Below are 27,967 nucleotides of genomic sequence, written 5' to 3' on the forward strand. Positions count from 1 at the left end.
GCGCTAATTGAATTTGATCTATTAAAGCAGTAGTGTAACCGGGGAAGGCCTCTTTACGTTTGTAAACAAGTAAATTTTAAAAATCAAAATAAGTACAGGAAGAATATCTGAATGTGACAAATGCAATTAGCCTATATACACATATAAATCATATTAACGATAGCGAACCAGTTACCTGCGGGATAATGCATATATATATACATATATGTGGTGCCCGTCCCCCGCGCTAGCGACATGGTCAAGCCGAATGTCGTGCGCACCCATTCTGGCGCACGCGGGAAAAGACGAAGACGAAGCTTAAGCGCATTCTTCTCCCCCGAGGCGAAAAGAAGACGACGATAAGAGTAGGAAAGGAAGAAGCTACGACGTGTCCGCCTCAAGACGATTTGTTAGTGTTCTTTGTGTTGTAACGTCCTCTGTATTATATTAAAGTGTACGTCCTTATATGTTATAAGAAGTTCTTCGTGTTTTCTTAAACTGAGTTCTACATGCGCCTCTTAACGCTCAGCTCAGCCATCCACAGACACCACATATATGTGTGATAGAGTCCAAAACTTTTCATAAATAGTGTGAAAGTGTGAAATAGGGTTCTAAAGATGCGAAAAGTCTTAAAGGCGATAAATTATGAGCCTCAGATAAAAGAAATTATCATCAAATAAACAACAGCAGACAACAGATTTACCATTAAACGAAATATTTGTTTGTAAAAAGTTTGCCATCGCTGGCAAACTTTTTACAAACAATATCTAAGAGTTTACTCTGTCCACGCCGTTAGTGGCTATATCCACTGTAGTACTGGGGTGAAAGTAGGTTTGCACGTTCTAACTCGGACCCTCCTATAGTATGGCGAGGTTTAGTTACACCACTGTATCAAAGAATAATTTGAATTCATTATTTGTATTAACCAGTTAGATTAGAACTGTATAGATAATCAGAAGATATTCCTTTATAATGATGTTTTCTTTAGCCTAAAATGAAAACTTGAGTATTGAAGTTATTTCTTGCTTCGTCGTTTTTATCTTGAAATCTACGTTGAATATATTCCGTCAAAATAAATATACGTGCGCCATCTTGGATTTGAATCTCACAATAGTAACATTGTTACAACTGTAAGTCGTATATTGTAACTTCTATTGAAAATACAACAGAAGATAAAAAGTAGCCTATGCCCAAAACCACAAATGCACCGACTAAATCGGATAAAATGATCGGTTTTTCATCAGATCCTTCTTCTAAAGTCGCGTTATTAATAGGTTGCATGGAGATCCTTTTCTTGAAAACTGCATCATCTTTCCACTTTTCTACAAGACCGCTATCAGCCAATTTCTCTATGCTGTAACACATCAGAACAATTAATAATCGTTTAGCAGATAGATTACTTAAAGATACTTACACTCTGTTGAATCTATCGTCTATTGAAGAATTTCTACGAAGAGCTACAGCGTAAGCTAACGAATAAATCTGATCTTGGCTGAAAACATAATTTCTTTCATCTAGATGTGCAATTTGAATTTTCAGTATGCTAGAAGGATATATAAATGCGTGAAAACCCGATTTGACCCATTTGGTGACCTCGTCTTTATTTGATAATATCTGCTCTCGTTTATTCTTTTGGATATTTTTGCGAATTTGATACAAAGGTCCATCCTTAGATTTCTAAAAAAAATGTTATGTTGTAAATGTTAATGTAAACTGTTGTTATAGATAAATTTCTAGCTAACTGAATGGAATAATAATGAATTTACCCCAATATTTCTGAGGATTGTGCTGCTATTCAAAGTTCCAACTTTATATTCGCCCGTTTCTAATTTTTTCAAAAGTTGGTTCACTGTTTCAATTTGATCATTGGGAATAGGTTGATATAAACAAGAAGTTACAATTCCACTAAAGGAAGAACATATTATGACGCTGAATATCCACCAAATTGCAAACAGAATCCTTAAACTATGCTGAATTGGAGTCTTAGTTCCTCCTACGAGAAAGCATTCATTTAAATATATTTATAAATTTTTACCAGTAAAGTATTAAAAAAAAACTAACCTTGCTGCAAAAGACAGCCGTAAAAGTACCACAAAGCACGCCAAAAACTCCACTTAGAATCTGTGTTTTCGTCGGAGAGTTTTACGATCAGAGGAACCATGAGAGATGTAAGCAAAAATGCTATTATTATGGCCACCCATATCTAAAATTAACAAAAGTTATGGAATATTTGTTTATAAATATTGAAATGTTACAAAACTTACGTCGTTTGAAAATGGTCTGATTACAGCTGAAGCTCTGCTCTTCTCTCCTGTATACTGAGTCATAATAATGACGCCATCGTAAAAATATGGAAATGTAAAATCTACTATTTCTTCTCTCTCGGTGTTCAGGCTAATATGAGTTACTGCAATATCCACTTCCTAAAATTACGTTTAGATTTTTCATTCTTTGTAATAAATAAGTAATTAGGATTAAAAGCAGACAGCTTTTGAATTATAATAAGTACTCGTGCAATAATTTACAAATTTTTAATAAGGAATCGAGAATAAACAATAAAAATAATATAAACTTTTCACATAATATTCTTTCGGTTCCCACGTAATTCTCAATTCATCTACTGAGTACATCAATGAAAACTGTATAGTGATTTCTGGATGGCGACCTTCAGCGAAATATCTTTTGTGTCCGTAATTAGGCTTGAATTTAATTCTATTTGTCAATATATTTTCATGTATAATGTGGATTTGTTTTCCCATTAATCTCAATTCAAATTCCTTATGCTCGTGTGGAAAAATTTGATTATTTGATAACGGACGAATTTGAAGTCGTCATTAAGAATTCCACTACCTTCGTATGTTCCAAAGTATGGCAAATATTTGCCATACTTTGGAACACATGAAGGTAGTGTCAAAGATTTGTCAAAGATAATCGGACATTTGCTAATGCCCGATTATTTTTGTATTCCCATTTTTAACGTTTATCATAGTGGGTCAGAAACCGTGTATCCCTGGGGTTCCGCAAGATACTCGTTGGGGATCCGCAGGCCCATTTTCTAAATTTTTTAAAAATATATTATTTAAAGCTACCTTTTGAATATTATAGGAAAAAGCTACCTTTCGTAATACCATCCCCAACGATCCAGACCATGTGTCATTTATCGGATCGCCCGAAATACCATCCTCCGAGTACACAAAATTGTATCTGGAATACAGAAACATTTATGAAATCAAATGAAAGCTGTTAATATATAGATATTAACACGAAAATAATAATTACTCGAATTGGAAATATTCCGCCAATTCTTTCACTATATTGAAATCGACTCCTCCGTACTTTAACGTATTAGAAACATTATCTTTTAATTCAAAGAAGAACGGAAACGACTAGAAATTCACAATGACAATATTAAAAAAAAGAATAGTATTCGTAGATTTAGTATAATTAATATTAATTGATATTGAAATTTAATAATCTTACCTGATAATATGCGACCGATATTGTTTTATTTTTAAAATATATTCTATCGTGACGATCAAGATATCTGTTAAAGAGATCATCAACTGGTTTATCATTTACAGTATTTGTTATAATGAAATGAGCGCAAAATTCATTTTGCTGGTATGTCGGCACACTGGTAATCCACGTTCTGGTCCCATTAGAGAGAATCTAAAAATTCTCAGAATTTATTTAACGTGCTAATTACTGTCATCTAATTCACAATTATAATTCATATTAACATATTAAAGCATCAGAGTAGATAAAATCATCGAACACTAGTAGTTGGTCGCGGGTTCCGCCTCCAGTGAGTGAGTTTTCGGGTTTTCTTCGTGTGTCTAACACCTCAATTGGAACCAGTTTCCCATAGAAAAAGCAGTAAAAAATGCCTTCCAGTTCTTGGAAGGCATTTTCTTACTGGCAAGATCTCCCATGCCTGGTTCCACCAATCCAAATCCAGAAAATTATTCAATGACATATGTAACGCTTCCTTTTAACCCGTCAAAGGAAACTTATTTATGGACTTGGATTTTAATTAAACTTATGTAATTGTAAACTTTTAATTATTTTGGTGGACGACGGAGGTGAGGTAATCTGTACGTGTGATTACAATAATAAAAAAAAAAGGTAATAAATTGTAACTGAATTCCAATTTACATTATTAGGATGATCGAAGCAATAAGTTATCTGTGTACACGATGCAGAAAGTAAAAATAGGGAAACAAACTTTTTTCGAAAATAAAAATTGAACTGTACTGTACTCGTTAAAAAATACCCGATGACACTTTAGGGGTGCCGCGAAATATAGTGCTAAGCAGCGCTATTACACTTCTTACAGTACGAAAAGTGCTATAACTGTACATTGATAAAGTGGGGGTGCTGCAAGAAAAATTATCGTGTTGGGGTGACACTATTAGAGATAGATTGAAAAAAAAACCTAAAATCGAATCCGGGCGAACAACTCCAGAAAGTTTTCCAGAGTAGTCTCTCCAGATATATCGGGTCCCGTCCCTCACCACCTAGCCACTCTATGTAGTCCTGGCCAAACCCATCATGTACTACAATGGCGGTGACCGGTTGGTGAGGAACAGGACGTAACGTATTCTGAACAGGCCAAAGACTTCCTGCGATTCTTCATCGGGACAGGGGTTCGAATCCCTCAGAACGATAAGCTAATGTCTTTATCTTTTCTGCTATCAGGCTATCTATCTACCATTATTTAAATACAGTGGTTAAAGACCGAAATAGTTCCGGTCCCTTAGAGTTGGCGCCTACGTACGTAATTAATATTCAATATATTAGAGATGTGATATACAGTTGTTATAGAGATTAATGTTCTAATGTGAAACAATTTAGCAGGATGGCCGAAGTGGTTAGGCGTCGGCTTACCGTTGTGGAAGAGTCGGAATCGAACCTGGACGATCGTGGGAGGTCTCTCTTAGTGCCCATAGGGCAGAGAGTACAAAAGGACAAAACAAATTAATAATGTATTTAAATATTTATAATTACCTTTTCTGTAGCAAGTATCAGATGACAGACAGCGATGTCGTTGTCTTCTATTAAACTAGGAATGGCCATCTCGTGTACATTTGTATCCACCAAGACAATCCACCACAACATTTTAGAATCGAATTCGTAGTTTAGCTGTACAATTACATGTATATTAACGTATAAAATAGAATATACGGGAATTATCTTTGAGGTGAATCACACGCAAAACACCTACCAAATTCAGAATCGGCAAGTCATAGTAACTAATAAATATAAAAAGAGGTTGCGTACTTTCACGAGAAGTATTTTTTAGGAAACTGAATTGTTTCTCGGTTTCTTTTAACGACAGCATATAAGAAAAAATGCCAGTTGACCAGAATTGAGGAGCTAGTTGTATCATATAGTCGTCTGAAAAATAGTTTTATAGGCTATAGTTTAAGTGTAAAATAAGAAACCAAAAGTTAATTAATCATTTACTTACTACAATCTGTAGTATACAGCATGATTGTGTTTCTTCCCAGAAAATATTGATTGAGAAAATCTTTGGTCCATTTGGGAGGTTTCGCATCGATATTACTACAAGTAAACGATTCTGAAAGATGTTTAATGTAGAAAGAAATTAGCTCTTTTATTTTATATAATCATATATGATTAAATTAACTAAATCTTTTCGTACCAGAATTTAAATTATTCGCAAATGTAATGCAAAATAGTTCAAAGAAGAGAGCAAATTCTTCCATTGTATGAACCTCTTATCAAGTACTGATAGGATCTAACAGAAAATTATCTGAAAAATATGATAATTAGCTAAAAATATTTATCCGTTTATTATATTTTATGTGAAAACATAAGAGAAGTAAACTTTATCAGAAATTAAAGGCATTTAAATTACAAATTTTTAAATATCCCTCAACTTACATTTTAGTTTATTAGATAATATTAATTAATTGAAGATAAAATTGAACGATAATTATCCATTAAATTCGAACTGTAAAAAACAAAAATAACTTACTGGTGGGATCAAGAATGGAAGGAGTTGTTACCAACAACCATCTGCTTTACGCGTAGTTGTTGTCCTTTTAATAACTGCACGCTATTGATTATAATACATATCCATTTAATAACAGCTTACACGTCATTAAGTTCGATATTTTTTATTCTTTATTCCTGTTTACCTATTCAAACAAAGGAGAATTTACCGGTGGTTACAGTTTCATTACGCGTAAATATTCATTTTATTTTTACGTATCGTAAGTCGTCGAACTTTTCGGTGTTAAAAAAAAACGAAATTTATATGCAAAGGTTTTAAAGTCAAATAAATAAATATTTATTTGTTTATTTCACCTCGAAACTAATAAAACTAGATTATATAATTTTTTAAAAAAATCGATTTTTATTTTTATGAAAATCTAAAAGTGCTCTAATTAAAAAAGAAAGCTCTTTAGTTGTGTTATTATTATTATTATTATTTATAAATTATAAAGTCAGGGCGGAGTGTGAGGCACAGTTGATATGTTTACGTCAGTTTAATCAGACACTACATGATAAATTCATACAAAAGTAGAGATATATCACTGTTACAGAGAAAAGGCTGCTGATCAGAAAACACAATTATAAACAACAACCTTATTCCACAAACGACAAGTTACACCTCGAATATATAAACACACGAAACACTATATCACACAGCAGATCAACACTCATTGACAGTGCCTCAACGGCTATCACTGGTGAAAACGTACTGTACAGTACATGGCATTCAGCAATCACACTGGAACTTGCGCGTACGCCGCGATAACCAAAACAAAGCGGATGTAAGAGAAACTATAAATTCCGCCAAAATTTAAAACTAGACAGTTTCAAAAGCAGCCTGTTTTCTGGTAATTCTGATACTGTATTTCTGAAGCCAATTGTACTTCTTTACACTGCATGGTTTTTCCATTTCTGCAGTGACCACTCTAAACATTTCGTTCTATACTGTTAACAAAGTAAATAGAACAAAGTATAATTTTATTGTGGATTATTATAATTATATTCTATTAAATCAATCGTTTATGGATATTTTTTTCGTAGAGCCGAAGCAAACAGCATAGAAAAGAATTGATATGCACTAAAAATAAAAGTTTCCCCGTTTAAACTTGTAAATCAAGAGCGCGTAATGGCTCCTTCACGTACAAAAGTTCTGGATCCAGATAAAATCTAATATATCTTTTAAATAGATTAAATTCTCACTCGATATTTAATATTTTTGTTTTTGTTGGTGCAGTCCTCCTCCTGTAGAATTTTGTAAATATTTGAAGATTTTGATCGATGATATAGCCAGCTTAATTTGCATATCTAGTTATTAATTTTTATACCGTTTACCATAATTGCTGTGCAGACTGATGTGTTTTTTACTGTTCTAATAAACAGTCGATGGCATGCTCGTTTAAAATAGGTTAGGAACATGCGACCATCCCACTGAAAGTAGCGGTCATTATCACCCAAAAATTGACTATTATCCTTGTGTTTTGTATAGGAATGAAAAAAAAACTTTCATTTCGAAAGATGATCAATACTTAAAGCTGCTATATATTTTTAAAGCAACAAGATACTACTTCCCACAGATTACAATTATAATAGTTTTAACGGGAGATAATGATGTTATTGCTGTCACAGTTAGCAGTCTAAAGCTATCCACATCTACGAGTATATCATAAAATTGTTTATTTACAGAATTGTAAAGGTTTAACACACCATAAAAATCTAATAAATTCATTTGGGAATGGCTCCACTAATGCAAGGGCTCTACTTTTTTCTCCGGGATTCTGGTTATCGATATCACTTCATCGTAAGAATATGGAAATGAAAAATCTACAAGCTTCTTGTCTCTCCCTATTCACGTTAACGCGTGTCAATGCAAAGTCTGTTTCCTGTTTAATATTAAAATAGCGTTTTATAGTTTACATAATTAAAAAAGGACAAAATTGAATGGTTTTAATAGTTATTTTGCGTGATACAACAGTAACCAGGTCAAGTAATGTCCACAAATCCTCTAGAAAGTCGTTCGACTGAAAGTACAAATTTAATGCTCTAAAGATAAGAGATCTCATTTTTAAATGATAAAAATAATTAGATACTGTAATTATTTTATTATATCCGGAAATCACTTCGGAGAATGTTTTACTAAAATTATGTTTGGTAAAGAAGAATGGCAAAGACTGGAAGAGTAAACGTCGATCAATTATCTTGATTAATACAGCATTTTTTGAATTAGGACCTATATCATAATATGCAATACGTAATATCAGAATGATAAAATATAGTTATTAAATAATTGAAAATGAATTTTCTCGCAGATTAATCCTAATGAAACTAAAATGTGGAGCATCATTGTACCTATGTTTCTATCATAGGGACTATAGAGACAAGTGTCTCTATAATTTCCATTCTTTGACACGATTATGATCCATACTCTAGTTCCATTAGGGTGAATCTGCAATCTATTTTGATTATTTCATTATATATTATTTATATAAATAACTTTTGCGTTGCAAATATCAATGGAAAATTATTGTATCAGTAATATTATCTTTTGTTAATACCAGGAAGTATCGATTCATTGTCTTCAACATCCACTAGAATTATTCACCACAAAAGTTTCGATAGTTAAATTATTTATTTATTTAACTCAGATTATTATTATTATTTTTAATTTAAGGAACGAGTTCAAGGATTTACTCTTTGTAGAAAATTTGTTTGTTTGATGGAATGCGGCTACGCAATACTTCGGCGATCTGCCAAAAGAGAAGTGTCTCATGCGAGGTCGTTCTGTAGGAAACTGGTCTCTGTTAGATGTTAGACACTGAAAAAACTCGGAAAACTCTAGAAGGCAACTCCAGATCACACGGGTTCGGTAGCTTTAACCATTCGGTCACTGGTAGATCTGTAGAGAATTCGTAATAAATAACGAAAATAAACAGAGGTTGTGCACGTTTCTCTAGAAATATATGCTAGGAAACTAACTTGTTTCTCCAAGACAGCAAATGAGCAGAAATGACATTTATCCAAAAATGTGGTGCTAATTTGCTTGGTATATTTACTGTTACCACATTTAATTACGGATAGTATTAATTAGAATTATGCTATTTTCTTCTACCTATTGCAGAAAGACGACACCAGATGTGGAAAACTTAGAGGCAGAAGGCCCCGATTAACTATATACAAACCTATGCGAACCAGAAGTAATGTTATTTCAATTGAAACATTTTTCTCTGAAAGGTGTTAGGTAGATGACCGGTACGACTCTGTTGCTAACAGGAAACGTATGATGTACAGGGACAAGACACTATTAATTTAAGGTGGAGAGCATATATTTTAAATTAAACAAATTAAAAATATGATTAAAAATTGCAGCCCGACGTCGTCACAATATTTGCTCGTTCATTTTTAACTCTTTTTTTCCCCATGAACACTAAAAAGACTTTTTAAATCCATTCTAAGTTCATTCGGGCCTACAATGAAGCGGCTAGATGAAAAGAGACGGGATTAGAAATAACTGAGACAGACCCCCCCCATGAAAAATTCCTGGGGAGATGTTGCCCAAATTCGATTCTGGATTCCCCAGAACTGTAGGTTGCCCGGTTTTTCATCCGCATCACAGTTCAGTCGATAATCTGAAAATGTATCGAGTATTTCTTGAATAAATATTGAACTTTGCAACGTTATTAACGAAATAATATTAACAATCTCACTCATAATCATTCACAAAAATAGGAGAAAGAGGATTAAAAATTAAAAAAAAAAATTGTGTAAAATATTACTGTAAATAGCTTACCGATTAGGAAGCAGCAAAGAATATATTTGTGTTACTAACAACAATTCTATCGTTTTTTTTTAAATAAACGGCAACGTAATTGTCCTTTATAAAAACAGATATTTAAAATATTGATTACATCGTTGAGTTGAATAATGATAACTGAAGTGATGAATGAATGCAGTATTCTTTACCTGTTGCCTCTTTGTTAGTTAAATGCAGCGTTTATCTCCATAATAGGCGGAACAACTATCTCATTTATATGGACGAATATATATATTTTTTAAGTATCCCGGAAATGAAAAATGTTTTGACAGAATATTCCAAGAAATAATAACGTATGTCGAATGATATATATCGTTACGTGAGTTTCGAATGACAAGCCATAGTGATTTAAAGCCTGGGGAAAAAGTTGAATATATCGATTTTATATGTTTAAATTGTGTAATTAAAAATAATGTAAACAAGTTAAAACCATGGGTAAACCATGGTTAACCTTATTTAACAAAAATAATTTTATTTCCACAGTTTTACTTACTTTACCCGTAACAAAAATCTTTCATTCAAAACTGTGGTGACTAGATTTCTGGGAAATAACCACGAATTTCTAGTGTCAGAGTTAATGGTGTTACCATACGTCATATCTTATCTCGACTTATTTCCACACAACTCGAGTGATGCGATCCGCGAACAGGGGAAACAATGCGCGATAGAGCATTCTCATAGTCATTTTCGAATTCTGTGCACCCGTTTATATGTATTTACTGTAAATATGTATGAACTGTTGGAGATTTTGCTGATTTTCTTTGTCTACTATAGTTAAACCATCTCGAACAAAAAGCCGTTTTTCACATTTAGTGTCCCCCAGAGCGGTAGGCTATCACCTTAACCGCTCGACCATCCGGCCGTCTAACGATGAACGGCCGGAGGGCCAAGACAATTACTTGTTCCCGCTGGGTTTAGATTGAGACTACGGTTGCCAACCAGTGCCGCACTCGGGGGTGGGCTAAGGAGTACAAGAAAAAGTTGGCAACTCTTGTTGAAACCTCGAGAGAATGCTGAGTTTTTCATAGATAAGTCGGGTGGCATCCCTTATCACTGGCCACTCCCATTACGGACTTGGCCAAATTCATAATTGACACGAAAAATTGCTTCCTATTGCCCACAGAGCGAGAAGACTTCTAAAAAAAAATGGGGTGTGGCTGTGTGGGGTACATGGCCGTGTGTTTTACGTGAATAGGTGTACGTTAACGGGTAATATTTTCTTTGAGCGTATTATATGTATGTCATAATCATTCCGTAACAGTAAGAAATCCTTCGGATCTCCAATTGATGCGGTCAATTGGAGATCAGGCGTTTATTTGAAGCGGTAGCTGTTGCACCATTGTGTCCACAGAGACGGGTATATTAATAAATTACACATTGTACTTTATAACATATTATAACAATTTTGACGAATCTACATCATATAAATAAGACAAATTTCTGAAAAAACCTCAGAAAACTTTATAATCAATTAAAACACAATAAATTTACTAAAAACCCAGAATTCGTTGCTTAACTTTCCCGGCAACAATATTTAAAACTGCGTGTAGCGCCATCTGTTATGATATTTTATTTTAAAAAACTTTTTATATAATTATTATAAAATGAAAAAGCTTAATTCTTGAGTAGAAATGAGTATATAAAAATATATATGTATATATTAAATGCTAATAACCTGTAAATACGTCATTAAATCCGAACCTACTCGAGATACGACACACGACATCCGTCTATCAACCTATTCCTTCGACCTTAAACCATCAAAATTTAATAGCGTAAATCTCCCTAATACACAAAAACTTTCCTACAAAATTTCAGAAATTTTCAACAAAAAACACGTGAGTTATTAAGCTTCAAAGCAAAAATCTTGCCCCTCCCCACACACAAACACCCATAGATACAAAAAATTTCGGGAGTTTTTTCTATATCTCTCTACGTTTTAAGGTTCCCCGAGTCCAAAAATATAACATAGCCGGGAAAGTAAAACAACTATGAAACGTTTTGCATCTTACTCGTTACTAATTGCCTAAGAAAATATATAATCACACTAAAAACTAATATACAGTATATATATCACATATTAACTCGTTTTTAAAACTGGTTTTCTATAACCACACAACGCAATAATATATTCGATTGTTAATGATTGGCGAGTGTATTTTTGATGTCATACTTTTATGAATTTAGTTCCATTTTCTAAAATAACATGCTGGAGGCATTGACGTATTACTTCTATACGTATAACAGGTGATTTCAGCAAGGTGTGTAATCAGTCGCTTAGTGTGCATGTGTGTGTGTGGGGGTGCATGACAGCTTTTCCTATTTTCCTTTTATATGGAAACTTCTAAGAACAGTAAGTTTCTTTTTTTAGCAATTTTATCAAGCTTTAATATAACATTTTGTTTTAAAAGCTTATTAATTAATATAAATTTATATTTATACCCTTAAAATGTAAGTTTTATTAAATATAGAAAAAAAAAACAACAACAACAACAATTTAGTACTTCCAGAATTATGCGTCATTAAATAAATATATTTCGACAAGAATAAATTTAAAATTTAATTTAATATTGTATAATTATTCAAATAAAACGTGCTTAAAAGTTCAAATTAAATTTTAATATATAAACTTAAACTTATATATTTAAAACTTTACAAAATAGAAAATATCTTAACTTTTGTTTTATCCAAAGCATTGTTTTTAGTTACTCTTCACTGATTTAGTCCTTCAGAATTACTATAAATTTATATATATATATATATAGAAGTAATTTCTTTAGCATTTTTTCCCCTCAAGTTTAACTGCATAATCCTAATTACATTGAAACACAGCCATTGCAAAATCATCGAATAATACATTTGCTTAATTAGATGCTTTATCGCAATTACTAATTCTTTTCTTCAATTTTATAAAAAAAAAAATTGTGTTTTTGTTTCAGAGAAAAATGAAAAAAGTTCAACCAAAGCCGTTAAACACGATGGAATGGAAAAGACTTCTACAGGGTCGAAAGAACAAACAGAAAAATTACAGTTAAAACGACAGGTCAATCTACTCGGTGGTGTGTCCATAATTATAGGATCTATTATTGGTATGTCTTAATTTTTACGAATTAAATTTACATAAAAAAATCAATAGCACGATTGGAAAAAAAGAGAGTAATTTTTAATCTCTTTGACCCTTTGTATTTACGATCGGTAAATTTCTTTGACCTTTTACGCCACTTTAAATTACTCACGAAGCACTATTTAATGTGACCTCATCAAAATCTACTTTTATACAGAAATATGTTCGCTTCCACTCGATGTTTCGAATATATTAAATTTAATTATTATTATTATTATTATTAAAATTTTATAGTTTTATTTCGACCCTAAGATAATTTCCTTCCACGTTTTTAAACCACATTTAAGAAGTTAAGCACAGTTTAAATTAATAATTAATTTTATAAATTATAAATTACAAGATTGGAACTAGCTTCTGAATAGGAGCAAAGTTAAATATTGTGTCGAAAAATAATTGTAAATTCACCTGTGAGATTAACTGTGTGGAAAAATAATACACGTACACTAGCAGATGTTTTATAAATGGCTGAATGAATGAAAATAATGTATATGACCGCTAGTTAAATTGAGTTTTTGCTGAGTTACTTGTACTTATAGTGAAGATATAATACATAAACTAAAATCTAGTTGATGCAACCTTAGATAAGCTTCTGGACAAAGCTATTTCCTAAAGAACAGATGGAAATAATTTTCTATAATAATAATAAATGCTCATATATCAAAGAGAAGTTATTGCAAACTTGACTGACATTAGTATTCATGTAAACGCGATATCCGTTACGAAATTACTTAAATTATAATACAAAAAATTTTATCTATGCTCATACAATTTCTCGTAGATATTCAAAATTGGTATTTAGAGGCGAGAGGGCATTAAGCCGATTGAACTTAATCGGGACGTTGTAAGAAGGCTGTGGTTATAGACTCTGTCACATCTTGGAGAATTCTAGATTTTAAATCTAGAATTGTGTACAGTATCAACTTTTTTTTTTTTTTTATTAGTTTAGTTGTTTGTTCTCTCAATGATCCGAATTGGGTTCCGCATTGCTAAGGTTGGGACTGTTTAGAGAAAAATATAATACTGTAGGCCAGTGCTGCTCAAACTTACTTTTATTACAAATTAATAAAAGTAAGCCTATTTAAAAAGTCTTAAAATACTTTTTTGAAACGTTTTATAATAGTCTCATAAAAACGCGTTATTATATTACTTTCGTTTTTTTCTTTATTATTTAAACACTTTGTGCCAGGAGTGAACTGGCGATCGAAATTGGTCTGCGAAATAAAATAATGCATTTGAAGTCTTCTCGCCGTTTTTTTTTATAATTTTTTATTTAATTTCACAAAAATACCGGTCTACAAGGCTTCCCAGAGGATCGTACTTTGTCCAAGATCACACAGAGGAAGGGGGGCCTGGAGCAAAATAAATAGGACGTATTCAAAATCTCAGCATCAATCCAGTAAGATGCTGCAGGAAGTGATGTTTTTAAGTAGTCTGATCTATTAGTACGATAAGAGCGATATTTACAAATAGTAACATCGCGAAATGTTTCTAAAACTCGTTTTCTTTTGTAGTAAATAAATTATAAACATTCAATATTACAAAATACCGTCATTTAGCAACGTGACTTGTAGAGCAACAGACTGACCTGTCCTAAATATGGTTCTCTACCTCTTTCCAAAAGCCATTAAAAATATACGAATGAAATCAACTAAATAAATAGAAGCAGATTTTTCACCATAATAGTATAAAACAACAAAAAAAAAAAAAAAATTGTGAAAGGTTGTAAAAGGGCTACAGGTTTCCCAGGTAAATATAAATTTAAATGGATCAATTCTTTATATTTGGCATTGATGTTTGTGAAGTTAAATGGTACAGTATTAACAATCTCACACTGAAGTCTGAATAAATACCTGATACGTTAGCAATCAGATTATTTAATCAGATTTCCAGACTTTGTTATTCGGTATATTCATCAAAACATTTCTTTGTTGTAATAAAATAAAGTTACAAAAGCTTGAATCCTTGTTAAACGATCCTAGGAGTAATCACTTTATCTTATTAGAAAAAGGAGACAAGAGGATGCTAATGATAAGAGAAAATGCAAAGTTAATAAACGTGGATTTGCTGTTATTCTGGTGTAAAGTTATGTGAACACGACAGATAAATGAATGTATTTTTTGAAGATTTCTTAGGAATAAATTTTAAAAAATACATTTGTTATATACCTTTTGAATTATTCTTTCGTCGATGACAATAAAAATATGCTATTATAAGCAAAATAATATGCGAATGTTAGATTTCACGACCTAGATTTAAGGAAATAGCCAGAGAAAGCGTTAAATAACTTCATTTTGGTTTAAATTACGGGCCAGATAAGTAATTTTTTGAGTACCGTACTGTACGTGATAAATAACACATTTCTAATTATTAGCTAACTGACAAAGCCTGTGGCTAGTGAAAATTTATACAACATTCACATACACCATAATTTTGTCCTGTCAATACTCAACTAAACTGTCTACGTCATTGTTACATAACCGAAAAGTCATTTACCGAATTCATTGATAGCGTATTTCATCAATAAACCTATGAGATTAGCCACTATGAGACTAAAAATGTCCTTAAAGAAAAGTCAAGACCATTTTAAAGTTTTCCTTTTTTACTGTTTTTACTTTGGTTTCTGTAATAATATAGTTCTGCAATATGATTTTTAAAGTAACAGTCTGTTAATTAATTCATTCATTTGTATGTGTAAAGATCTAACAATTTATTTAGATCAATCCTTATAATAGATAAATATAATTTGTTATATATAAATAGTGAATTTTCTAAAAACTGCTTTTAATTTAATCCTATAACTGTATTTTTAAATATCACACTTTTCTATTAAACATTATCTTCATTATAAAAAATATAAAGCAGTATCTATTATATTGAATATATCATAAAATAATACTTTGAAATAATTTTTAATACTGTACTTTTAATTAAGAAATATTTCTCTCTTAAATATATTAAGAAACTGGATAATATTCCTTCAATATTTTAATTGTCATGCAAAACAATAACAAATTGTTACTGTATTGTATTATTAAAATATTTTTTTTATTTATTTAATATAAACATATATATTTTATATTAGAAATATTTGATAAAATATAAAAATATTGGCAAACGGCCTATGGAAAAACTACAAGAATGTTTTAAAAAATTGTTAATGATAGCATTACTGGCAATTTTCAAGCATGAAGGTTTTTCATGATTTATAATAATTATACTGTAATAATAATTGTATAATAGTCTAAGGAAAGCAAAATTTATTTTTCATAAGGTTAAAATCATTTGTATTATTTATCACTTTCAAAATGAATGCATAAAATAATACATAATTACAAATAAAATATATTATGGTATTATATATGTATTTTAAATTATCATCAAAACAGTTTTAGTAAAAATTCATATATAACAGTTAAATAAATTATTTTGTAAGTTATTCTTTCATTATAAAATGATTCAAAATTTTTTAAATCATATAATAAAAATTAATTTATAAACTACCATCTTCATATTCTAATATAGATTTTCATTAACAATAAAAGACATTGCAAAATTAAGAGAAAATTTTCTGTATATTGCTCTCAAGGAAAAGTAAATAAATTTTAAATATTCTCCTAAATGCAATTATCAGTATTTCTCCTTAAAAGGTATTATTTCATATAGTTTTAATTATTGGAAGAATTTCTCAAATTTATTCCACAAATAATTAAATTTTCACTTTCCTTTCCTAAAAAGTCAAATTGAAGAATTTTAAAGTTATTCAAGTACCATACATATTAATAGTAGCATGATTTGCTGAAAATGTATGCATCACTGATGTAGTGATGACGAATAATTCACATATAATAGGATTAACAAGCACTTTTTCAAAATATTTGTTTCCTTCTTCAAATATAATAAATAATAACTATTTATATGGAAACTAATACCTTATTACTTTTATTATCATCTTACTCGTAAATGCAAAACAAAATTTAGCAACGAGTTGCTTAACTTTTCCGGCATCATTTAAAATTTTGGTGGAGCCATCTGTTATGATATTTTATTATTAAAACTTTTTATATTTTTAATTATTACAAAATAGCAAAAAAAATTAATTTTGAGGGTAGGAATGAGTTACAAAAAATTTGTAAATGCTAATAACGAATAAAATCGTCATTAAGTCCGACCCTACACATCATCCCTCTTTATCTCCCTACCCTCTCGACCTTTACCAACCAAAATTTAATAGCATCAATCTCCCTAATACACAAACCTCCCTGCAAAATTTCAGAAATTTTTGACCAAAAGCACGGGAGTTATTAAGCTTCAAAGAGCGTGAATAAAATCGTGCTCTACAGTCACCACCATCACACACACATCACCACATATCCATAATACAGAAATTTTCGTTCCTTGCTAACTGTATAAAATATTTCGTTCCTTGAAAGTAAAACACTATTTAATCTCATGATTTTAAATTATGGAATTTTATTATGTGCTATAACTTATTAAATATGTAATTTATGAAGTAATTAGCCGTCGAGTTTCATATTTTTCTAAATTTCTGTTAATACCTAAGCCATATATTTCGCTTAGTGTCAGCTTTATGAAGCATTATTAATTAAAATATAAAATGCAGTGTACAGTACTAATACAATTCTTTCTATTCTCTACGAAGCTGTTTACATATTTACGTAGTATTTTCATTTCATTTTTATCCTCCATCGTGTACAATTGCGTACTTTTTGCGCCCCTTCTCTCCTAAACTGTACATATAATAAATAGGGTCGGACTTAATGACGATTTTACTCGTTATCATCATTATGAAAACCTATTCCTACCCTCAAAATTAATCTTTTTGTCATTTCATAACAATAAAAATATAAAAAGTTTTTAATCATAAAATATCATAACAGATGGCACCACCAAACATTTTAAATGTCGCCGGGAAAGTTAAGCAACTCGTCGCTAGATTTCTTTTTAATGTCTTTCAGTTTAAAAAATATTTTTATGTTATGTTAATATTAAGTTGATTAATAATAATTACAATAATTTCAATTATTAGTTATTAAATTAAATAAATACAGTAGATAACTTCATTCTAATGGATCAACTCTCATTTCAGGATCAGGAATATTTATTTCACCTAAAGGTTTACTACAATATTCAGGATCTGCTCCCGTAAGTTTAATTATTTGGACAGCATGTGGCATCATATCCTTATTTGGTAATTAAATATTAATCTTCATTAAGTTTTATTATGAAATTTGTACATTATATATTAAAATTATTTGTTACAGGTGCACTGTGTTTTGCTGAACTTGGAACGTTGATACCTTTATCTGGTGGAGATTACATTTACCTGTTAAAAGGATTTGAAGATCTTGGTTCGGCTAGTCCAATACCTGCATTTCTTTTTCTATGGATTTCTATAATCACTTTGACTCCCAGTTCATCAGCAATCTTGTCTCTGACAGTGGCTGAATATATTATTGAGCCTCTATATCCAAACTGCGCTTCACCTTTTATGGTTAAAAAATTAGTAGCTGTTTTGGTTATTTGTAAGTAAATGCTTATTTTTCAAGAATTGAAGAAAAAAAAATTAGTTATTCACAAAAATATGCTTTCAAAAATTATTATGCATTTTAAATTTTACAATATATTGTATATAAATAATTTAATTTATAACTGATAAATTCTTTTAGTTAAAATTTTCAATTATTCATATAAATGTAAAATAAAAATAAATCTGGATGATATCACCTGTGAAAAATGTGATTTTTTTCACAGGTCATAGACAATTAGTAATTAACCATTTAAAATACAAAGACACCATTTGATAAACTCTTTTAAAAAAAAGTTTATTTTTAAATATGCACAGAAGATAATTAAATTACAGTAGTTTATTTTAACTAAAATTAAATTAGCTAATTCTTGTTAATTATATAATATAAATTTATTAAATAATACAGGGTATACCATGTAAAACTTGCCACACTCTGAGTAAATTACTATAATCTTCATATTAAAAAATGAGATAAATGAGACAAAATAAAATTAAATAAAAAATTTCTTTGAAAACTTATTTTTATTCACAAAGCACTATGAAAACTTTCATAAACAATGTTTCGTCATTTAAATCTGTTCAGTTTTATCCATTCATTTAATAAGGCCAGCTTTATGTGGGACACATTGTATATTATAATATGTTACTATAATATATTATTTACATAAATTTAATCTAAGTAAAATATATAAAATGCATTATATAAATATATAATATGCATATCTATATATTTTATATATTTTACTCAGATCAAATTCATATATTTTCTTTTTATTTTTATAAACAAAATCTCAACTATTTAATATAGATGTTATAATTAAAATTCTATTAATACAAGTCTCCTTTTACAAATATGTAAATTCTTGTAACATTAAATAAATAAACAGTATGTATAAATTTTAAAAATTTGAAATTATGTATATATACAGTAAATCTGTCTATGGCGACCGCTCACAGTTCCTTCAAAAAGTGGTCTTTTAGACAGGTGGTCGTCCAATACAGGTGATGCCGTAATACCGTATTTCCGCACGTATTTTGCACACAGATATGGCTAAAAGCCATATATACTAAGCAAAACTCAAGGTGAGCAAAAATAAGAAAAAAGAAAATAAAATAAATTTTATCAAACGATGAGATCAGCTGATTAATTGTATTGTATACAATATTTTATACCCCTAAGGAAAATACTGTAGGTCTACGATAAAATAAATTTCGTTTTCCCACAGTTAAACTTCGTGGCTAATTGCTGTTGTGATAACCATTTTCACTTTTTCTGATAACTTTAACACAATCTTCTAACGCTAGCACTTCGCATTTCTTTTGTTTTTCAGACAATTTTGAACAAACTGAAATAAATTTCTTTTGTTGCTATACTAACTCATTAATACCTGCACCTAATTTCAAGAGTGAGAGAAGTGTCCGAGTGAGTTCGAACAATAGTTTAGACCAGATATATTCGTGGAAGTGGTCACTATTACAGTAGTTATATGTTGTTTCGGACCAAAAATCAATGCCCGCGGTCATGTTACACAGGTGGTTGTTTAATACGGGTAACTTTAACGAAGACTATGTATAAACTATTCCGTGCCAGAAATTTTTGCCTGTTTTGACAGGTGCCTGTCGAATGCAGGTAGTCGCCTAAGCAGTTTTTACTGTATATATTTATTTATTTATTTAAGTAAACCAGTAATTTTAATTTTTTTTTTTTCAATTTTCAGGTTCTATTGCAGTTTTTAACTGTGCAAGTGTGAAGCTAACGACTGGATTTAATATTTTTTTCACGAGTGCAAAATTAACAGCGTTAATTCTAATAATTCTTTGTGGAATTGTGAACATTTATAAAAGTTAATATTTAATTAATATACATATATATACATATATATAGTATTGTTAAAAGTAACAATAGAGTATTTAAGTATATTATTTTCTAAAAAAATAAATTGAAGTAGCATTAATTACTGTTTTAAGATTTAGAAATCAACTATAATGTTGCAGTCCATATAGTCATAAATCAAATCAGAATTTTAAGTTAACCCATCTTTAAAATGAACAAATGTGATGTAATTTAAAACATTTAGGTTATAGAAGAAGATGATATTTATTTAAAACTCTTGTGGAATAAATTTATTGCCTTCAGAATTAATAAACAATTTACATAAGTAATTTGCTTATTAATTACACATAAGATTCTTTCACATTTAAAGTTAATGAATTTTAAAGTTAAAGTATTGGGTTGGCCCATAAGTTCTGGCGTTTTTTTTTTTTAAGTGAAAATTTTGCGGGAGAAATAAAATGTTTTGGCAATGCATTTTATGTTATTCGATACAGAATTATTTTCTCTACAAATTAGTGTGTTTAGTTTTTTATGCTGATATAGTTCTTGTTCTTTTCGGGTCAATAAAATGGAGTGTAAAGTCGACAAAAAAGAGCATTTTCGACACCTTCCTAAGAGGCATGCTTCTTTACCATACACTTCACAAATCTCTAGAGCAGCTACTGTGGCTTTGGCACCTTGATTAAATGCAAAAAGCGGAAGGTGTCGAAAATGCTCTTTTTTGTCGACTTGACACTCCATTTTATTGACCCGAAAAGAACAAAAACTATATCAGCATAAAAAAAACTATACACACTATTTTGTAGAGCACATAATTCTCTATAGAATAACATAAAACGCATTGCCAAAACATTTTATTTTTCACGCAAAATTTTCACTTAAAAAAAAAAGCCAGAACTTATGGGTTAACCCAATAAAAAATTCAAACTAGAATAGTCTAGAGTGCATGAATCTTAAAGTTTGAAAAAATCTTACTAGTATAAAAACTTATAGATTCTGAATGTGAGTAGATTTACTATACAAAAGTATTAAAATTTAATAAATTTATTGCTTCTACATGCTATTTCTTAACTTTAAGATTTATTTATTTATTATTATTATTTTTATTTTTGAAATATTTTCAATTCTTTTGTTGAAATTTCAGGTTTAATGAATTATTACTTTTAATAAGCTTTGTTTAAAACAAACAAAAAAGAAAGAAACTAAACTTAAACTTTGAGATATTAACTTTTTGATTGCTTTTTCTTTTCAAGAATTTGAAGAATTTTTATCACAAAACTGTATTTTTATTCTTTTTATATAATTATAAAATGCTTTATGACAAAGTTTTATTGAAATTTTTACTAATTGGAGCTTCTTAAATATTAATAGATTTTAAACTCTTAAAATTAATATATAATAATCTATTATAATTTGATTAAAAATCTATTTTTCTTCTCAAAAAGATTTTAATTTCACGAATTTTCTCTTTACTCTTCTCTGTTAATAATTTATATAAGTGTATCAGTTACTGTAACTTATTTAAAATACAAAATTTTCAACTTAATTATAAAAATATTTGGATTTTTAATATAATATTGTATATAATTTTTATTAAACATCACTTTAGATGGGATTCCAGAAGAAATTACTACATTTGAAGGCTCCGAAACATCTGTTAAAAATATAGCAATAGCTATTTACTTTGGAATGTGGGCTTACAGTGGATGGTAAAGTTTATTTTCAAATTAAAATGATTAAACTTTCATCAGTTACAATTTTAAATAATATTTAAATATTGATAATCTATATAAAGATTTAATAGAACTTAAAATATTTTTATGAGAAGTAGAATATTTTTATTATTAAAAAAATATTCTTCATAAGGAATCTAAATAATTTTGTTGCTTGAAAAAATATTATTACATTTAATACTTACAAAAGATTACGAAATTAGTGTTATGCTTTAAATTCCAAATTGATAAATATATCATAGATAAAAATATGTAGCCCCTCATTATATTGCTCATTCAGATAAATTGTATTTTCTCAATCTTCCAAATATAAAAGTGCCTCAGCCCAATAATTTTTGAAGAAATGGGTTGCCATTGAAGGCGGTGTTTCTTTGCTAGTAATGGCTAGGAAATATTACCTTATTCCAAGCATTGAAATAAGGTAATATTTCTATTGAAGTTTAAAATTATGAAATGAAATTGTACGAAATACAATTCACAAAAGAAAGTCGACGTGAAGATCGAAACAGACAAAACACATGGATAGATACATCATATCATATGATATTTTGCTTGTTTGGTTTGTCTCCTGACACACGTGATATAATAATAATACAGTAGTCCCTCACTATAACAAATAAAATTCTTAATTCATATAAACTACAAATCAATTTTAAAAAGTTGATTTATAACAGAATTATGCATATTATATTAGCATAATTAATTCTGAATGTTTTCATTTTGAAGTAAGCTATTTTAAAAAGGTTCTACAGCAAATATCGTGGGTCTTTGGATATTATTATTGAAATAATAAATTTCGTTAGAAAGTTAAGCATAAATATCAGTTTAAAATATATTTACCAGTACTTGTTTTCATAGCTACATTTTATAACATTTTGATGTATCTTCACATCAAGCATCAGTAAATTGACACAATTTCTTTCTTGCAAAATGGGAGAGAGGTATTAAGAAACTCGGAATTTTGAAGAAAAGAGCAATAGAAGCGAAATGAGTTCAAATGTCACACGTTGAGAATATTGGCAAAAGTCCTGCTCGGGAAGCCTATGTAGCATAATCAGTAATATTGTCTGCTTAGCAGTACGGCAGAGCATTGATTATTCAAAATAAATGGGGGAGAGACAATTTTGGATAACTGATCACACTTGGTAGGAAAAAATAAAGAAATAATATTTTTATTTTATTTAAGGTATTTAATTTTAATTCTAAGACAATACTTAAAAGGGTAATTTGATAAATAACAAAAAAATTTACATAAATCATGCTGTACCAAGGATTATTTACATATTTAAAAAATAATGACCAAGCAAATAATTTTAGGTCAGTTTATCCTTTAAATCCTTATCTTTTTTTAAATTTCAGCCAGAGACAGATAGTAACAACTTAAAAATAAAATACAATTCTTCGTAAAAAATGGTGGACAATTTGACATTAAAAACACATACTTTATACACTCGATGCTGACCTTTTCTTGTAGGATCCAACGACAAGGACACGCAGTTCTAAAAGTTTTCACAATATCACTCAGATCACTGTTGTATGTAAACACCATTCTGAAGACCCCTGGTGGAAATTCATGAATTCAATAATATTTACATAATTGCATAAACTGTATTTCTCTGTTGTATTTAAACAAATCGTATTAAGCAATACGATGAAATATCAACGATTGCCTTAAAAATCGGGCTATAAATTGGTTAATTAAATGATTGTTGGTATTTCATTATACACTCGTCGGGCTTAGTGATGTTTGTTTATATTAAGCAATACGATTTGTTTAATACAACACGGCACTTTTATATTTGGAAGACCGAGAAAATACAATTTATCTGAATGAGCAATATAATGAAGGACTACTGAACCATATTTTTATCTATGAGATATTTATCAATTTGTAATTTAAAGCATAAAACTAATTTTGTAATCTTTTGTAAATATGAAATCGAATAATATTTTTTCAAGCAACAACAAATAATCTATGATTTTGGTTAATCAATTTTCTGAATAATCAATGTAGCTGCAGTTTTGAGTAGCATTTACTTCCAGATTTCTCTAAATTAATTATTAATTTCTAATTGTTAATTTCAGTACAAAATGGTGCTTAATACTTCGTGTCAAAATATAGACCTATTAATTAATTATTGCATGAAAAACAGTTCTATAATTCTTGTAATTCTTTGGCTATTTCGAGTACTCTTTTTATTACACTATTTTCATGTATCACGTACTTAAAAATTACCATGTATTGTAAATATAAGGAAATTTTTAATGTATCTAAGATAAGAAGAAAAGCCTCTAGTCCTGAGAGACTCTGCTAAATTCGGGTTTTGTCATGTAAGTTATGATCTTTAAGCAACAAAAAGTATTTAGAAAATTAAATAAACTAACGTTATGAATAAGAAGAAATTCATTTATATAAGATTATGTATTTATTTTTTTTCCACTCTCAATTAAAACTATTAAGTAAAATGTATTTAGCAAAATTACTTAATTAAAATAAATATTTACATTAACATTTTTATAAAGATCTTTTAAATTGCATATCATGTAAAAATTCTTATGTAAATACGTTTACAATTCTATTTTATATTTATAGGAACAGTTTGAATAATTTGACAGAAGAACTTATAGAACCAGAAAAGTTTGTTTGATATTTTAATTTATTATTTTAAAGAATATATTAAATTAGTATTTTACAATTATAATAGTATATTATATAAGTCATACACAAAATAATATATAAATCTTAAACTAAAAATATCTGAAAATAAACACACGTAATTAATATCCAAATTCTTTTATACCAGCCTTCTATCCCAGCTTTTCTAATGATTTATATATATATATAAATCATTAGAAAAGATTCAACAAGACATTAAGATTTTCAATTATAAAAACTTGCTACTTTCCTATTGAATAAAAATCTTGTGCTTCTCACATCATCAATGCTAATTTCAGTACAGAATGATGCTTAATACTTCTAGTGTTAATACGTTTATCATTTGTAACCTTGCGAGTTATTTTCTCAACACCCAAAGCTACTATTGCTTCACTGATTTTCAGTCACCTTTAATCTTTTATAAATATGGGAAAACTGACGTCTAAAAGAAAGAAAGTGGTTGTTATGACAGAGAAAAAATTAGAAATAGAAAATAAATAACACAGTTTATGTAAAACTTTATGTTGTTAACAAATTTTCCAGATTATCTGGAATTTTGGTCATCTGGTTCAGGCACGGTTCCATTTGAGCCAGATAAATGGGATTTCACTGTATGAAGATTATTATAATTTCAAATACTATTAAATGTTTATGTTTAACTAAACTAACTTAAACATATTTAACAATTTGTAGATTTTATATTACTGTGTATTTCTAGTAGATACTATTATATCATTGCCTATTCTATTTAAAAGTAATGATTTCATATTGAATTTGCAGATCTCTGTTTTTAAGAATAGATTAACTTCATCTTTTTGTTAATTATAACTCATATTATTTCTATAATATTTAATATTACTATAATTATTGAATATGTAACAAACAGGAACTATCACATTATTTTCTAATATGCTTCAATTTTACATTAAACTTCAAATTAAATGTCAGAACTGGAATCATTTCTGAATAATGGCAAAATTTGAAAATTGTCACAAAATAACAAATATTTTTATAATTTTTTTCTTTTTAATTTTAGAAATATTCTTCGTGCTATTGTAATTTCACTTCCAGTTGTTACAATTTGTTATATATTGACTAATATTGCATACTTAACTGCAATGTCCCCTGCAGAATTATTATCTTCTGATGCAGTTGCATTGGTATTTAATTTTTAAATGAAATTAATTATTCCTATACATTTTCTAAAATTAAATCTTAATTTTTTTTTTTGCAAATATATTTTTAAAATATTTAATAGCTGTTTGCAAACAATGTATTTGGGAAAGCAGCTCCTGTAATACCAGTACTTGTTGCTGCTTCGGCATATGGATGTGCACTGGTAGGATGTCTTGGAACTGCAAGGTGATGAATTAACATTAAAATATAATATTCTAAATTAAAAATAAAATCATTTCATTACATTTCTATTTATTGTTTTATTTTCAAGATTAGCCTTTGTAGCAGCAAGAGAAGGACATTTATTAGATTTACTTTCGTATATCCACGTGAATTATTTGACTCCTGTACCTGCAGTTATTTTTAATGTATGCAATCTATTATTTATTTTATTGATGATAACTTTTTTACTTTACAATACAATAAATAGAAACAAAATATTTTGAAACATTTGTATTTTTTATGTACTACAGTCTACTCTTTTTTTCTGTTCATCTAATACTCCTATTTTAATTATAACTTTTTATTATTTTTATTTTAGACAATCATTTCTGTTATATTTATTTCGTTGGGCAACTTCAATTCATTAATAAATTTTTTAAGTTTTTCTACTTGGTTGTTTTTGGGTCTGGAAATGATAGTTTTAATGTATATGAGATGGTCCAAAAGAGACAAAAAGAGAATATATAAAGTAAGCTTCAATATAAAGTTCACTATTATTATTATTATTATTCTTTCTTTACTTTGTGTAAAAATAATATTAACACATTTATTTTTCTTTCAGGCAAATTTACTGTTTCCTATTATTATGCTGTTAACATCAATATATCTTGTATTTGTACCAATCATACAAGATCCACAATGGGAATATCTTTATGCCTGTTTATTCATATTAGCTGGCTTACTACTTTATATCCCATTTGTTCATTATAAAATTCATCTGAATTGTATAGGTAAAGATATAACTTAATATTAATAACTAATTAAATGAAATTAAATATTAATTAATATATATTTATAGATAAATTTACATTTTTTATGCAATGTCTTCTGTTGGTGGCACCAAGTGATAAATTTTACAATGAAGATTCTGAGAAAGCAAAGGACTTGTCTTCAACAAAGATGTAAAATTCCTTAAAAAATAAGGAAAAAATTTATAATTTAGATATAGAAATATGTATACGTGTGTATATATATACATATATACATAAACTTGAATATATTTTAAAATCATTCAGTTAAGTGTAACTTAAGGTCCAAACAATAAGTGTTTTTAAAAAGATTTTATGAAAACTGTAAATACGTTTCACTGTTATATACTCGTATACTTAATATATTCAATATAAATATCAGAAAGGTACATACTTTTTTTATCTCATTTTAATAAATATATTCAGTAATAGGAGGGTAATAAATATATAATAAATATTTTTATATGGATGTTAGCTGGTTTTAATATATAAACACTTAAAATATTTTTAAGAGAGTACCAAAATTCAATTTTATTGATTCCAAAGTTAGAGAAAATAGAGTAATTGACAGACATTTTGAATTCTGTCAATTGTAAATCCTTAACTTAGCCAAATTTTCATAAAATTAAATATAGAAAGGTCACTACACAAGAATCTTACTAAGAAATTATTTTTTAAAATACCTGAAATATATTTTCTCATAACATTTTGTTTGATATCAAATCAATCAATCAGATTTGTGTAATGCACAAACTTTTGTCTTGAAATAACTGGAGAGGAAAATAAATGAAATACGTTTTATTTGTTAACTTAGCTTAAAATTAAAATATGAAATATTTCAAATAAGGTTTCAATATATAAAAGTTTTGTAAGCATCACTGTTTTTCAAGTTAAATACATTTACATGTTTAAAAAAAAAATAAAATTATAAGAATGTAAACATATAAGTAAATCTACAAAAGTATAAATAAAAAAAATACAATCAAGAAGTTAATAATCATGTTGTAAATAAAATTTCTATTGATATTGTTTATTCTTTGTTTATCAAATTCTAAAATAAAGCTGTAAATTCGTTGTAATATGAAATCACTTATGAATAAATTTCAAGTAATAGTAA

At 28.8% G+C, this 27,967-nt stretch overlaps 2 protein-coding genes across 4 annotated transcripts; one reads left to right on the plus strand and one right to left on the minus strand.

The window, feature by feature from the left end:
* Nucleotides 1–961: 961 nt before the first annotated feature.
* LOC136977111 (glutamate receptor U1-like) lies at nt 962–6,130 on the minus strand. Of its 2 annotated transcripts, none has more exons than XM_067272550.1 (12): nt 5,645–5,745; nt 5,450–5,560; nt 5,204–5,376; nt 4,987–5,121; nt 3,460–3,648; nt 3,259–3,365; nt 3,096–3,183; nt 2,244–2,402; nt 2,041–2,182; nt 1,746–1,972; nt 1,394–1,656; nt 962–1,333 (listed from the first exon to the last, which is right to left on the minus strand). In XM_067272550.1, exons 1-12 carry the CDS (start codon nt 5,706–5,708, stop codon nt 1,102–1,104), a joined length of 1,890 nt encoding a protein of 629 aa, XP_067128651.1. In that variant the 5' UTR covers nt 5,709–5,745; the 3' UTR covers nt 962–1,101. The 2 variants fall into 2 exon arrangements, with proteins under 2 accessions (XP_067128651.1, XP_067128652.1); XM_067272551.1 differs by lacking the exon at nt 5,645–5,745 and adding an exon at nt 5,981–6,130 and having other exon boundaries at nt 964–1,333.
* Nucleotides 6,131–11,988: 5,858 nt separating this feature from the next.
* On the plus strand, nt 11,989–27,770 carry LOC136977057 (b(0,+)-type amino acid transporter 1-like). Of its 2 annotated transcripts, XM_067272493.1 has the most exons (13): nt 11,991–12,161; nt 12,748–12,897; nt 18,040–18,141; nt 18,215–18,475; nt 20,199–20,324; nt 21,924–22,023; nt 24,641–24,685; nt 25,740–25,863; nt 25,962–26,065; nt 26,151–26,247; nt 26,421–26,570; nt 26,664–26,832; nt 26,901–27,768. In XM_067272493.1, the coding sequence occupies exons 1-13, from the start codon at nt 12,143–12,145 to the stop codon at nt 27,005–27,007; spliced, it is 1,554 nt and encodes a 517-aa protein (XP_067128594.1). In that variant the 5' UTR covers nt 11,991–12,142; the 3' UTR covers nt 27,008–27,768. The 2 variants fall into 2 exon arrangements, with proteins under 2 accessions (XP_067128595.1, XP_067128594.1); XM_067272494.1 differs by lacking the exon at nt 20,199–20,324 and having other exon boundaries at nt 11,989–12,161; nt 26,901–27,770.
* The last annotated feature ends 197 nt before the right edge of the window (nt 27,771–27,967 follow it).

Source organism: Centruroides vittatus, unplaced genomic scaffold (assembly GCF_030686945.1).
Source record: "Centruroides vittatus isolate TY-2023 unplaced genomic scaffold, ASM3068694v2 contig_439, whole genome shotgun sequence".
Classification (NCBI taxonomy): Eukaryota; Metazoa; Arthropoda; class Arachnida; order Scorpiones; family Buthidae; genus Centruroides; species Centruroides vittatus.